Below are 15,565 nucleotides of genomic sequence, written 5' to 3' on the forward strand. Positions count from 1 at the left end.
AATATTTTTTAATCATTATTATATTATTATTTTAAAATTTTATTTCATTTTTTACCTACGTGACTTTACCGAAAGAACTAAGAGTATGAACAGGAATTAACTCCATCTGGCACGGCAGGTAATGGATAGACGCAGTAGTCATAGCGCAGCTCACAACTGGGCTCGCGTCGTATACTTTGCATTGTGGGGGAAGTGATGACGCATTTATTCATATTGAAATTGATTCCCTGGCTCACGATCACACGCACGAACTGATGATGATGATGAGGTGTATGATTTTCCATTCATGTTTGTCGGAACTGCGATCATCAGGATGTAAACAAAAGTAAAATGAATCACGGAATTGAACCGCAAGCACTGAATGAACGACGCTTTAGCTGCCCGACTGTATTGTCTGGGCTGGTGGCATTGTAGCACTGGGCCATGCTGTGCCTTTCGTGTGCATCTTGCACCCCTAGTGGACGCACATGTCAGTAAATTAAATGCAAACAGACGTGACTAAAACTAAACTTTTTTTATTTTACCAGGCAAGGCCTAGCTATTTTGCAGAAGCGATCTGGCCACAAATGATAGCTCAACGAAGTGGCTTATCATGTGGAAATGTATAGCAGCCAAATACTCTCACAACGCATGTTGATTCTAAATATGGACGGAGAAACCGGAGGACCCGGGGAAAAATCCACAACACCACGGGGAGGGAGACACCGTAAACTCCAAATATACAGCAGGCGTCAGGGTCGGGTTCGAACCCACGACCTCCTGTATACCAGGCGAGATAGTTAACATCTCACCACCACGTGCCCCATTTACATTTTGGGAAATGGCCATGCACCGCTTTGGAAATAATTAAGAGTGGTCAGATGGAAATTTGGGCATTCATTCTTGTTGAGGGGTTTGCAAAAGAGAGCTGTGAGCAGAATACATTTGTTTTTTTGAACTTAATGGTCCGTTTCCTCAGTCTATCTAGAAGAGAAGCCGAGGTTAAAATACCCCATTGATACAACTGCCGCGCCGTGAGATGGAACCGGCGCCCTCTGCGTTGCAATTCCAGTGTGCCGACCAATTACTCCAGGGCAGCATCCCGGCATGTGTGGTGAATTCTAAGATGAAGTGGATAATGTCGTCTTCAAGGCCGAACGGTGAATCGTTGTGTTTGCCCGTGGTTCAATGTCTCACGCCGGTGTGTTTGTGGTTGCGGATGGCTGCGTGCGTGCCGTGGCTTTGTTGCGTGCGTGCTTCTGAAGGAAACCCAGGCATACCCGGCTTTCCTGGACCGCCTGGTCGCCCCGGCCTCCCAGGAATCGGAGGGATTGATGGCCCCCCGGGTCCCGTTGGGCTGCCAGGTTGGTGCTCCCAGCAGCATTTCAAGGATGTACCATTTGCTGTGTTTACGCGCTTTCACAGATGGTTGTTGAGCACCGAATGCCACTACCCCGCACACTGTAAGAATAAATAACACTGGTCAACACACTTTTTCTGGCATAAGGTATTCCAACGGTTTTAATGTAATTTTGGGGTGCTGATTCCAAATCTGGCATCAGTTTTTGTCTATCACATCAGGTTTTTGAGATATCAAATATTGAATTTTCAATAAAAACTGCAGAAGAAAAATATTAAATAAATGTGGATATCTACATAAAATGATATTATAAACGCACTATCCTAAAAATACAGCACCATATTTGAACACTAAAGCAGTCACTGACTCGCAAAAACTTGCAATCATAAGTGACAGAGTTAATTTCGGGTAAAATCAATGAAAATGGGGTATGCCGATAGCATAAAATGAGATGTGATAGAGCAAATCTGAGATCACATTTGGAATCAGCACCCTGAAATTAGTCTAAAACAGCTGCAAAAGTCCAGGCCAGAAAAAAATGCTTTTTTTTGTTGACCGGTGTAATCGAAGCCCTTTGTCAATCCACTGCTAGGTGTAGATCGACTTCCCAAGGCACGGAGGATGTGTGACCGTACGTCACCATGGTGGGCAGCATGGGTCGCCTGACGGTGGAGGCCCAGGACCGGTGGTTCAGATTTCACTCGACGCTGATGTTAGCCTTGACCATGAACCGAAATCAGCACGCCAAATTCGTAATGCGCTAGCCAGTACAGCACCGCTTCACCACCCCCGCGCTGGCGGTTTATGTACCTTATATTTCGTGCACCTATGCCATTGGGATAGGTCTCGTGGATGTGTTTCCCTTACTTTTCAAGCACAATTGACCTGGTAACTAAAAAAATATGAATTAGAAATGTGTAGATACCTATGAGATTTAGTCAGTTATTAGTTCTTACGAAAGATACGGCATTTTGTAAAATGCGATTTCTGTGCTGGAGATGGTGGCATCAACAAGAGGAGATGTTTTCGTAGAAAGTACGTTTAGAATGTGCGATGATATGAATTGCTGTATCATATACAGGCGACAGTACACATTTACAATGCTGTACATTCATTCACTCATTACAGAGATGAGATTAATGTCAGAACAGAAAATTCATTATAACCAAACAGGTTAGGCAAAATATTTTTTACGCTATTTAATTACGAAATACTTTCCATAACTGTGGTTGCGATTACGCAAATAGTGTGCATTCGTTTATTAAATAAGACATGCTCCTTCAGCATTAAACCAGTTATCTTTGAACCCGTGGGAATCTGTAAATTCCTTAAGGTTCTTCGTTGAAACTGAGGGGTACTTTACACTTTCCTGAACCAGTACAACACTATGAGTCGTGTCATACTGATTTCGGGCATTGACAAAATGGCACAACACTGACACGTATGACCAAATAATCCTTAATGAGCCCTGAATGCCTTCATATCCGCCTGCCCGCTGTACCTTTCTTCATTATTGACAACTTGCAGCTCGGCACACGGCAGATGCCTGCGCAGCGCGACTCACGACCTCCTCTTGATACCAAGATCCAGGATGGTCACGGCTATGCGCCGCTTCTCGGTGGCAGCCCCAACAGTCTGGAACGATATCCCTCTGCACATTCGCAGCATCACCTCAATCGCCTCCTTCAAGAGAGACTTAAAAACTCACCTCTACAATCACGCTTTCGAGCGACTCTGAGCTTGGCTCTGCGCCTCTGAGTTGCGGACACTACGTCTGCAAATTTGCGCGCGTTACAAATTGAACTATTATTATTCTTAGTTCTCAGGAGCTAAACAGCTAAACAGGGTTGAGCTTGGTAAGCTCAGGGCAACTGTGGCAGATTGGCGACCACCAGGATCTACCTGATTTTGCAGGCATTGGGCTAAGAGGTGACTATTAGATGGCCGTGTTGAGTGTTATATTCCCATTATATGTTACAGGGATAACACATTCACAACAATCACGAATGGAATTGGCCAATCAACCCAATTGCATGAGGCTCATTAACAATTAGTCTCACACTCAGTGCTGCTTTACTGGGTAAATAATTGGCATTTTTATTGCCAGTGCAATAAGTAATTGGCATTATTGCACACGCATTTTCAGGGCAACCGTGGCAGACTCTGTCTTTTCAGGATGGGCCTTTACAGCCACCATAGGAAAAGTAAATCAGACTGAGTTAAGTATTTTCAAATTACGCGGAAAACGTAAAGCTGTACATTCCATTGTCTGCTTCTGACGGTAGAACGCATTCGAATTTTAGGAGTAAGGGACGAATGGTATGAAGGAGAGGGGTGGAAGAGTATGAAATATTTTTAGATTTTAAAAGATTAGAGAGGTTTTGCTAAATCCCTCCCGAGGGATAAAACAGTTGATAAGTGGTGCAGCATCGACCAGTGCCTACTTGCTTTCACAATTAAACATGTAACCTAATTTCCAATATACGTATCAGTGTGATGGCCATTTTCTTCAAAGCTATAGAAAGCAGTGTAGAGCATCACGAGGAATTCACGTGTGGGCATAGGTCGAGAGTTTTGTGTCAAATCTCCATTGGGGGATCTGACACATTTGAGCACCATGTTCAGCTAAGGCCCTGACATTCGGACGAGTTGGGGAGCATTCTATTTTATTTCGCATTTATATAGCGTCCGTTCCAGGGTGCTTTAAGTTGCAATCCGATGGTGTTCAGTGAGGAAGGTTATGGAAAGGATGGAGGGACAGGGGCTGTGAATGGAGCTGACGTTGCTGGGGTAGGTAATGCAGAATAAGGTGGAATGTGATGGTGAGTGAGGGTGTCTGATGGGTGCAACGTGGATGAGAAGCAGCGGGGTATGGGGGACATGTATGAAGTTGTGAAATGGGCATAGATCAGGATAGATGGAGGGTGGTAGGGGCAGAGGTCTGGTGGCCGGACAGTTGAGCCGATGGAGGGGTGCGATGTAGGGCTGGGGGAGGGATGTGGCCAGGTGCACATAGAAAGCAAGATGTCGGAGCCAATAGAGGGCGGCACAGAAAATCCCATCGTCTTACTTTCGGTTCTCCCACATTTAGTTTCCCCTCCTTCAATAACTTCCACTGACCAGCGTGGTAAAGTATGGTCATAATAACCCCAATGACTGGCACATTATGAAAAAGGGCCGTATGAAAAGAGTACAGTGTGCTTCAATGCCATATTTCCTAAGTCCCCACATTGGCACTGTGAGCACTTGAACAACGTGGTAACAATAAAAACCCCGCGGAGGCAGAGGGCACCCCTGTGCTAGGCCGAGGGACCACCCACATATAAAGCCAAGTATAATATCGTTCACAAACCCTTTTCCAAATTGTGGAATAACCAAAGATAGGCATTTTGTTTCCGGCAGTTCGGTTTAATGTACTGTATGTTGTTGGTCCTGCCAAAGGCTCAAGCCTGGGCCTAGAATTGACCTCGTGTTGTCATATAAACCTTCCATATTGTAATACCCACATGGCACTGGGATGGATGAGCAGTCAACCCATTTAAGCCAAAACAAACGGGTTTCATGTAAGTTGCCATTGAATTAAAGTAATTTTTTCTCCTAAAATCGAAGTTGAGGATAGCTTGTTATTCAAATGAAGACAACGTTTACCCTAAAACAATTAGGCTTCAGCAGACTTTGATTCAAAGTATAGTTGCACAAAATCAGGCTGGGCCATCAAATAGAATACAAAATCTCATTTGTGCTGAAGGTCACTGGTGCGCCATGTGGTTTAGATTTTAAATGCTGAGAGACAGATGTTGGGAAAAGTCTATGGTGAAACACTAGCCCTCCCTGGACACAGACGGTAGTACATTTGTTACATTTTGGTCTCATACTTTAAACTAAGATACAAAAAATGCAGCTTAGATTTGTGCAAAGAGCAGCACGATGTTTATTTAATGCTAAGGTTTAAAGAGCAGAATTATCATGAACTCTCAAGAGTTTCAAACGTGGTGCAAGCTGAGAAAATGTTTGAAATGTTTTTATAACACAATCCGTGGTATTTGACCTCCAGAATCCATAATTATTCGTAGAAAATGCAATTGAAACTGCATGCGAATACTTTGGAGAAAATTACATCAATACTATATATTTTTGTAAAATGATGTAAGATACGCACCATAGCATTATCTTAAAATGTGTATTGTTTAACAAAAACATCAGCGACACTGTAGCATGTAGAATGTTCACAACAACAAAAATCGTGACACATCCACAAAACCACAAAAAAAGACTAAGATCCCCATATAGCCTTTAAAGATTGTTGGAGCAAGTGCTGTTAGCGAGCACGTAAGAGGGCAGCAACGCCAACACCACGTCCGGGTGCCTTTGTCTCCTTAGTAGCGATGTTTACACACCGCACCAGGTACTCAGAGGCTGAGTCAATCTAGGGGAGGCCCAGATAATCGTCGTAACGCAGCCTGCTAACCGCTACACTTCCGCTCGCCACAAAACCACACACCGACTGGCTTGTTGAGAAGGCAGTCTGAAAGTGCATCCACTCTTTCCGCAGAGCTTAAACCTTTAACAGTAGGAAACGTCGCACGCGTTATATATTTATATAAGATGTGTCTGCACATGAACCCAATTACAGTATATAATCTGAAAGCTCTTCCGCCTGTGCGTTTTGTCAACTGGAGGTTGTTAATAACAACAACAAAAGCGACCAAACACCATTGGAACCTCCTTTGCCAGTAGAAAAATATGACAATTTGCTTTTTTACCCTTTTTCTGGCAACAAAACTGACACCTTTTTTTACAAGGAGTCATGTTTGCATTGACCACAATACCTGCGGTCGGAATGCAAACGAAAAACACAACTCTGATAATGTATGCACTGTCCTTGAAATTGATTGGTCCACACCCGAGACAGCTTTTCTTAGAGCCGAGTCTCACATGGTGTTGGACCAGATGACACCAAACAATTTAAGCCTTAAATTTCGATTTAAAGCTTTCGTGACTGCAGGGATTCATCTTCTTGGTTCTTTCGGTAAAGTCACGTAGAAGGGAAGTAATACAATAATAAAAATAAAACATAATAAAATAATTCTCACGACGTTTCGGCCACAACGCAAGCAGCCGTCCTCAGGTGAAACCAGGTCTCGACAGACCTGGTTTCATTATTTATTATGTTTATTTTTATTATTTTATTACTTCCCTTCTACGTGACTTTACCGAAAGAACCAAGAAAATGTAAGCCTTTATAACAAAACTTGGCAGCTTGATTGATGACTTTCGTGTTAGCCTCATGTTTTAGCTAAAAAAAAATGAGAAAAAGTTCCAATGTACCATCCACCTTATTTCAAAGTGACATATTTTAGTACGGCAGCACTCAAGAAATGTTATAGTGAATGAAAGCTCGTGTACGTTGGTCAGCATAAAACAATGCACGAATTAAGTGTCATCTCAGAAATGTAAACATTACACATTCATACTGTAGTCCAGAAGTACTGCCATGCAGTGTGTCTGTGTGTTACTTTCAAATGACACTTAACTACACGCATCAAAGCTCGCTGACAAGAATGGCTTGTGCAGATTATTATTTTGGCCCTCTTGTGTTGCTGAGGCAGCACAAGGGAGGCTTCTCAGAGGGACTCGTCCCGTGGTCGTGAATATTTCCAAATCCGAAGTTAATTCCGAGCAGACGCGATCAAACAGCAGACGATGTTTATATTTTTGTATCTAAGATTTCACTTCACGCACCCCCCTCCCTCCCTCCCCCCCTATGTAAGGAGCATGAATATATCTTAGGGTGTTTTTTTTTGTCACTTATTTATTTTCACGAAGGTGGTCGTGTGTCTGAGAGTTCGAGGCGCTGAGAAAGCCAGCGCCGCCGAAGGTCTCTGGGTTCGAATCTGGGCTTCGGCCGCCTGTGATCAATCCACGTGTCTCACGTGTCTCAGCCCCTGTCACAATGCCTGCATGTGAAGAAAAAAAATGCAATATTAAATTTGGTTTTTCACTTTGAGTTGGCCGAATTCCACTTCTGAGACTTTGAAAGTATCGGTTTGACTTGTCATTTGACAATTTAATTGCAGAGTGCATTGTAAAGTGTACAAAGGCCACTTAAAGGGGTTTTTATTTGGAGGGGGGGGGGGGTGAAATGTCTTCCACTGGCCATTCTCTGACACATTGGGCATAATGAAATTTGACAATTGATGTTGTTATGCAAATGTGTAATGGTATATTTGTTGCACGCCATATACAATGTCCACACCTGAGCAGTAACTGTATTCTCCTTTGCTCGGCTTGATCTTAACTCAGTAGGCCGGGCTATCAATAAAGCCGATAATTCCTCATGCAAAACGAAAATAGTCATTAATGTTGACATAAAAAAAGTCATTAAAGTTCTTTCAAATGTCCTGTATTTATCACCTATCCACGTTTAAAGATCACTATGTGGACATTGTAAATGGTGATTACGTTCAAGTTTGTACGGATGTTTGTGTGGTGTTGGCCTTTAATGTACCTTGCTGGCAAAGTTGTTTTTATTCACGCTATTTTGTTTAAGCACTGGATTCGGCACACTCCATTATGTTTCACCTACGTCTTCCGTGACAAGGAGGCTTGACTGCCGAATATGTTTCTACCTGTTTTCTTTTGTAATATTGACTTACCCATTCACAGAGTTCTCAAACTCCACTTGCAACACAAAGTACTGCCCCAAATATGAACTGATGCCCCTCTTATTTTCAGGTCCTCCTGGCCCCCCTGGGCAGCCTGGTGCAATGGGGGGCATTGGGGCAGTGGGCTTGCCAGGGGAGAGGGGGGTGACGGGTCTCCCTGGGCCACCCGGGCCCCCAGGTCCCATCGGATCACCCCGTCTCTCTGAAGAGTCCGTCCCTTACATCGACGCCTCCTCCGCCGGTTCTGCGTTTAAAGGTTTGATTTTTTAACTTTGATTCAAGTTCAAGTTAATTTATTAGGTATAGCCCTGTAAGCCATTCGGCTCTTGAATTGGGTGCAACTGCAACAAACAAAAACACAAAAAACATGAACAAAAAACATCTTAAAGTGAATACGTGACTAAGTGCAAACAGAAAATCCAAGAAAAGACGGCAAAATATTGCAGAAAAAAACACCGTACACCAACGCTGTGTGCAAAAATCCCAGTGGGATGCAAGTCAAACAACAACAACAACCATAAGACAACTTAGATTAAGGCCATCAGTCTAACTCTGTACTACAACAAACAAACATGGCTAAACCAATAGACTTTTCGAAATCACCAAAATAAAGCCATGAAAGCAATGACAAAGCAATCATAGGAACTGTGACGGAATTTTCACAATAAATGGCATAAACAACATGTACTACCAAATCCCTGCAGCCATAGCTGGCTGCATGAGTCACTCCACAACAGCAGGAGCATAAATCAGAGTATTATCATTTTTCAATGAGGCTACCATTCTATTTCAGTCTCCCCCCCACCCCCCACGAAAGAAATCATTGTAGACTGGGAAGTAAAAGGTAATGGATGTCACGAAGAGCACGAAGCAGAGCTGATGATCTGTGTGCATTGCTCATTGAACGAAGCCGCCTCGTGCTTTATCGCATGGGCCCCCCCCCCCACCACCCCCCACGTGCAACACACCGATTTGTTTCACCTGCCCAACGTCTTGCAGCGTTGCTTCAGCTCTGACCACTGAATTGCCCCGCCACAATCCTCACGCCTCTTTCCCCACTCGTGACAATTGTCAAAAACGATGGTGCCACCCGCAGTGGCACTGGATTTTGGCGTTTGTTCCAGGAAGCGCGTGCCACGCTTGGCAATAAAGTAAGTGGGAAGTCATGGCGCCAGGTTCAGACTCGGACCTTATTTCAGCTGTAGAGGCTCATTGAGCCAAACAGCTCTTTCGTAAGGATAACCAGCCCACCTGCCAGCCCACCTGCGTCAAAAACTGCAGGGCACAGACTGCAAGTGAAGTGGCAGCTCAAACATTTACACACCAAACGCCAGCCAGTTTTCTCAACTACCTTCTGCAGGGAATGCCCACACAGCCAAATGGCGCAAGGCCACATGTAAGCATAGGATCATTCCATCAGCAGGTGACACGGACCAAATCATTCAGCATCACGGCACAGGTCGCCAGCACGGTGTTCGAGATGGCTCAACCATTCGCAGAGGTAATCAATAATGTGCTGATTCATTGCAATAAAACGAAATAGTTAACTGTACATGTTATTCCAATAAAATCCCTTATTAACAAAACAAGTGCAAATTTTATTTTTTCCAATAAAATAACAAAAAGCTAAACTTAACCCAATCTTTTGGAAGACATGTTTTCTTCTTCTAATAATTGTATGTTATTGAACTTCAGAGAAAATGCCTGCTGTTCGGGCAAATGCATTATCCATAGCCTTCAAGATATCAAATACTTCACGTAGCTTAAGAGTCTTGTTATTTCCCGTTAATGAAAGTCCATCTCGTGTTTTCCAGTCTCGGGTGACGAGTCCCACGTGGATTCATTGCCAAACTGGAATACTCTGGCAGTAGCTTCATCGTCAGCACTTATCCCAGAGATCAATTAACTCACAAAGAGGCCCACGTAATGACACATGTATGCACAGACTCGTTGAGAAGCCCATAGACACTCACGCAGAGGTCCGTAGATTTGCGTGGATCCTCATTGAATCTCACACAGAGAACCAGTGAGACACTGGCTTGCGACAGTTTTATCATCAAAGTCACCACGCAGCTTCCCATGAGAACTGGCCTGGTAGAGCCCAACACAAGCGCAGCAGTGTCATGTTTATCGCCACACCGCTGTCTGTGTGTTCCAATAATGATCAATTAACACGTAGGCTTTCGTGGCCAATATTATTCACAATAAAGGTTTTTGGGTGAGATCGAGTTATTTATAAATGTGTCGTAACTCTCCACCACCCGACATGGCCAATTAGTAAAAAAATGTGTCACGTTGACAAAAGACAAAATAGTTCACTACTTTAGCCCACCGGTGTGTTGAAGAGTGAATCCACAACATTTACAGTTTTTTTGTAGTACGACGTTTCGCTGGTAATTACATCCAGCATCATCGGGCAATTGTACTCAATTTTTTTTCAATGTTGTCACATTTATAAATAACGCGATCTAACCCAAAAACCTTTATTATGAATTATCAATTAGTAGTGCACCAGCAACACATTAACGCATGAGACTGGAAAATCAACTCTGGACTCGCATCCCTTGTCAGACACTTTACAAAAAAAATCCGCTTTTGGGTGTTTTGTTTTTATGATTCTCAACAACAACAAGAACAATGTCTCATGCGGCATGTATTTAACGTGCCAAAGAAAATATGTTTTGAGGATATCTTTGTGCTTGAATAGTTCATTCAGCTATTGTTTTTTTAAACAAAAATAGGGTCGTATATTACTAAAAATAACCAAGCCACAGCAGATTTTTTTTTTTACGAACAATAACATTGTTTCCTACATTGATTTAGCCCCGATGTTCTGGCAGGGTGTCTTGGTTCAACTATGTTGGTATTTTTGCTGAATTCCTGAGAGTTATATCACAGGTTCCCAGAAATGTGACACTGTTCCCTTGAGCTATTTCTGCTCCCACTGTTATGTTACATACCCAATTACAATTTAACAATTTAAAATCCCTTAAAAGTTAAACAAATAACCCCAGTTGCAACGACTGCCATGTCCGTGACATGTTTTCTGGTTCAAACACCTTACTGTATAAATTTAGTATACTTTTGGCCCAATAAAACGTGTCTCTTTACAGGCAAAATGTGGAAGCCATTCCACCTATAACTTGACACTTTTAATGGTTATGAGAGCCCTAGCTTTATTTCAAATTCCACAAATATAAACCCACACCTCGTATATTCTGGAGTTTCAACTCAGAAGCCCTTGCACATGGTTGGAATCTATTTTTCTCGTGGCAGTGATGTCACGTGGAAACTGAAACTCATCCAGAGGCACAGCTCCGTCGTGCTGTCCATGTTATGTATGCAGTGTGGTGTGAGCAGTGGCACAGTGGTTAACGCACTGTGCTTATGAAGCTGGCGACCCGAGTTAGATTCCCAGCTGTGGATCACATTAGCAGTGAGTGATTTTTGTATCGGGCGTCCCCCCTTCACCAAATTGCACTAACCCAGCACGGTGAAGTATGGTCAAACAATTCCTCGTGGACTGACAATGGTCCTTTATAATGAGCAGTTGACAAATGTGTTTTTAAAATATATTATTTTTTTTAACATGTTTACAGCCTTGATTTGAAGCTTTCGTTACTGCAGGAATCCATACTCTGTGGTTCTTTCGGTAAAGTTACGTGGGTATAAAAACTAATTATAAAAGAAAACACGACGTTTCAGTCGCAACACAAGCGTTTGTCTTCAGGTGAAAAAAATGTATCTGCTGTTGTGGCTTTATATAGGCACGGGAGGGGGGAGGGGGGAGGGAAGGAGGGGGGGGAAGGAGTTTGGCTGTAGGAGTTAGGCACGGGAGGGGAGATCATTTTTTCTCACCTAAAGACGGATGCTTGTGTTGCGACAGAAACGTCGTGTTTTCTTTTATTATTATTATTATTATTTTCTATCTACGTGACTTTACCGAAAGAACCAGAGAGTATGTTTACAGCCCTTGCTTAAACCTCTGCTGGACGAAGGCAGACCCATGGCGTAGGGGTTATTTGACCATACTTCACCACGCACTGCTCAGTGCGGGTTGGTGAAGAGGGCGGTGGGGGGTTGGGGGGGGGAATCTCGCATCCTTATATCATTTTAGGAGGGGTAGGAGCGGTTTCCGGAACACAAAAAACATTTTTTTCAGTTTTCGGTTTTCGATCTGAAAAAAAATGTACCTGCCAAAACCGGTTCTTCGTTTCGGTTTTCGATTCGGTTCAACCACCTCTCCCCTCCCCGATTTCAATGCTGAGTTTGCTTATCTACTCATGTTTTAAAAATATAATTGAACACGTGTGTGTGTGTGTGCAATAGCAGCTCTTCGTGACACTATTTACAAAATTGACATTGATTAATAAACTGTGCAACAAAGTTTGCAAACATGATAAAATATAACCTCGAGGCTTTCGGCACGTAGCATTATCCAGCCACATTAATCCGCCGCGGGACTTATAAACAGGAGTCGGTAAATCGTCGTGACAAATGTTCGGCAATAATAGTGTGTGACATTTGAGATCTCTGCGTATGATGTATCCCTCCTTTAATTCAATGCAAACAGCCATCAATTGCTCCTTTTCACAACCGTTTGTCAGGTCAGCCGAAACAGTTTACCAAACACGAGGCGTTGTTGTGACAAAACCGAAACACCGCACGAATTTGTCGGTGACCTAAAGCCACAAAGTCCACGATGTGGGTCTCATGGGTGTCAGGACACCCATCCACCAGCATTTTTTAGATGTGGTTTAAGATACCCCCCCCCACCACACAACATTTTAGACAAAAATCATGACATCTGAGTCTGTGTTATCCCCCTCCCTCCCTCCCTCTCTTCAGCAACACAGTAGCCCGCACAAACAGTGGGCTTTGTGCTTTGTCAGTAGCCAGGCAGCAACGTAGATTTAATATAAATATTGGGCCGATATATTCACAAAGTGTGTGTGTGTGATGGGTTCTATCTGTAATCTGACCGATACCCACCGGCAGCCATTCGTGAGTGGGAGCACTCCCCACAAAGTCCACATTGCAGATGTGCCCCTGAGGCTCACTGCCCGTGCAACAGTGAGGAGGCTTCATCTGAAGTGTAGGCACGAAGTGTACATCGTGTGTGGTGCTGGGATGTACGTGGCAACCAGTGCCACCACGGCACAACACACATCAAGTTTAGATTCTGATATGTCGAAGATGCCTGTGTGTACAGATGCAAGGCTTCAACACACACAAAGACAAATATCCACCGTTTAGCCTGAACGGCACATGGCGATGTTCACCCATCATACCAGGTACTCATTTGAGGCTGAGTCGACCTCGGGGAGGCCCATGACCGGTTCAGATAATCGCCACTGGTGTTGGCCGTGAGCGGGAATTGAACTCGGGTCGCCGGCTTCGTAGCGCAGTGTAGCGCTAACCGCTACACTACCTCTCCCCACAACACACACACACATGCGGACACAAAAATAATGGGAACGCACGAATAACATCTTTCGCACATGTTATGGCCGCATTCAATGTTTACAAATGTTTTGCCCATTTACAGAAGTACAGTGTCACCCGACGCTAGCCAATGTAGATCAAACAGCTTGCTGTCTAAACCTCATCAGCAAAAAATATCCCAAATCATCAAAGTTTGTTTCCTAAAACACATCTGATGGAGATAGACTCATGTATGTATAATTGGCGAGGTACTGATGATCGAGGCATAACAATGGACAACATCGATTTAATCAGTATCTATTGTTACGTAACATTTTGTGTGTAATGGGTTCACTTAATTCCTGCAGTGTGGGATAGGGAAATATATTTTTTTCTGGAGCTCAGCCCCTAGACAGCTCTGGCTGAAATTAAGCCCCCGCTTACTTCCATAAATAACACCACATCCTCGGTTTCGTTGTGGCTTTGGGAAGAAGTGCACCCTGGGCATTCACGAGCCTCCAATCAGGAATTTAGAATGTCAGGTCCTGTTAGCAGCACACCCACCACATTCGTAACCGTTCTAAAATTGGGGTGCTCTGCACCACACCAGCAACGGATTGCACTGCGAGTACTCACTGCAAATTTAAATACACGCGTGCCAACATTTCGTTACCGTAAAACCTTTTACGCAAGGCTTCCTTTGTGGTGCAGCTGGCCGAGGCAGCCCCTGCCCGTCCTGTAATTTTGCAGGCAGGATGCTGGAATTGTCCAGGGAAATTCACAAGGGTAAGATGTGCGATGCCACCGGAAATTCCACTTTGATAATGGAGACCGAGCTTCTGGTTGTTCGTCATTTGCAGGGCACTCACTCATCCCGCAGCCTGCGCTTTAACCGACACGAAATGTCGGGATAAAAAGGCACGAGCGTTGGCCATGGCTGCAGCAAAATACACGGGATTGGCTCTGGATGGTTGACGGCTCGTACGGCATGCGCGGGAAGGTTGTATACATTGCCGACGGTACAATAGCGTGGCTTTGCAGGCGATGGCTGCAAGTTTAACGGCTCACTGTCGCGGCTGTCAGGAAGGCAAACACGAGCACAAAGAATTGTGACGCGCATTGTTGGAAAGAAAAAAGACAGAGCGCCAGCACCCTGCTATTTTGCATCGGCTAGAAAACTTCATATGCCAGTGCCTTTTGTCAGGGTTTCATTAGTTGTCAAATTGTTTCTAAGTTGGAGCATAAACAGCCAGGAATTCAGAAATCCCTCCCACAACGACCACCAGAGCATGCGATGTTTACGCTGAGTATGTGTAAACACGGCAGTGATCGTGGGGGCATGTGCGTGCGCGCCGTCGTCGTCCGTCGAAGAGTCCTCCACTACCGCCGACTCAAAATCGGGGGGTGGAGAGAAAGTTTGAGCGGGCGCAATAAAATGACATAGTTTCCGAAGACGGTGTTTTTTTTGAACTTGTGGCATGTCTTGAGGTTTTTCGTCTGGAATGCGTGTAATGGCACGTGTATCTGGCCGCATGCTTTTTACATGAGAAAACAGCTGTTCGGCTCCTCTCTCCGTCTCTCTCACTCTCTCTGCGTCAGTTGCGCGGTTGGGTTTTGGCCGCGTGTCCGCTTGCTAAAGCCAAAAAAAAGCCATTGTAACGATGAAAAACTGCAGTGCAAATTGTGCAGCCAAAGTTTGCAAGTCTCGCTTCGATATACAACAGGACGCGACGGTGTGCAATGCTCGTCTATACATGTTGACGTAAACCCAATTGCAGCGCATTCAAGTGTAGTCCAGCTATGAAAAAATAAATGGGAGTGGAGTAGTCGTGCATAGGTTGTTAGCTCGAATCCCAGCCATGACTAAAGTACATCAGCGGCACGTGATATCTAAAGTGGTCCTTCACCAACCCGCAAGGAGCAGGGTGTTGAAGTATGGTCAACCCCCCCCCATAATCTACGTGGTGTGGGAAGGCCTTCATCCATTGGTGGATTGAGAACGGCTTATAATAATGATGCCAAATAGGTTGTCCTCTTCTTCTTTCGTACGGCTGATGTAGATTCAGAGTAACAACTGCAATTGAACATTCATGCGTTCGAGTCAGACGACCGCGTCAGATGCAGTGGGAGTGCATCG

The 15,565-nt window shown here is 44.2% G+C and overlaps 1 protein-coding gene across 1 annotated transcript in view; it reads left to right on the forward strand.

The window, feature by feature from the left end:
* The window catches only part of LOC144719426 (uncharacterized), a 113,015-nt gene that overhangs the window by 80,577 nt on the left and 16,873 nt on the right, over positions 1-15,565 (forward strand). Inside the window, exons 8-9 of the mRNA XM_078595326.1 lie at positions 1,245-1,343; positions 8,075-8,260. Coding sequence (XP_078451452.1) covers positions 1,245-1,343; positions 8,075-8,260 — 285 coding nt within the window. The remainder of the gene's footprint in view (positions 1-1,244; positions 1,344-8,074; positions 8,261-15,565) is intronic.

Source organism: Lampetra planeri, chromosome 6, assembly GCF_965212315.1.
Source record: "Lampetra planeri chromosome 6, kcLamPlan1.2.h2, whole genome shotgun sequence".
NCBI classification, from domain to species: domain Eukaryota; kingdom Metazoa; phylum Chordata; class Hyperoartia; order Petromyzontiformes; family Petromyzontidae; genus Lampetra; species Lampetra planeri.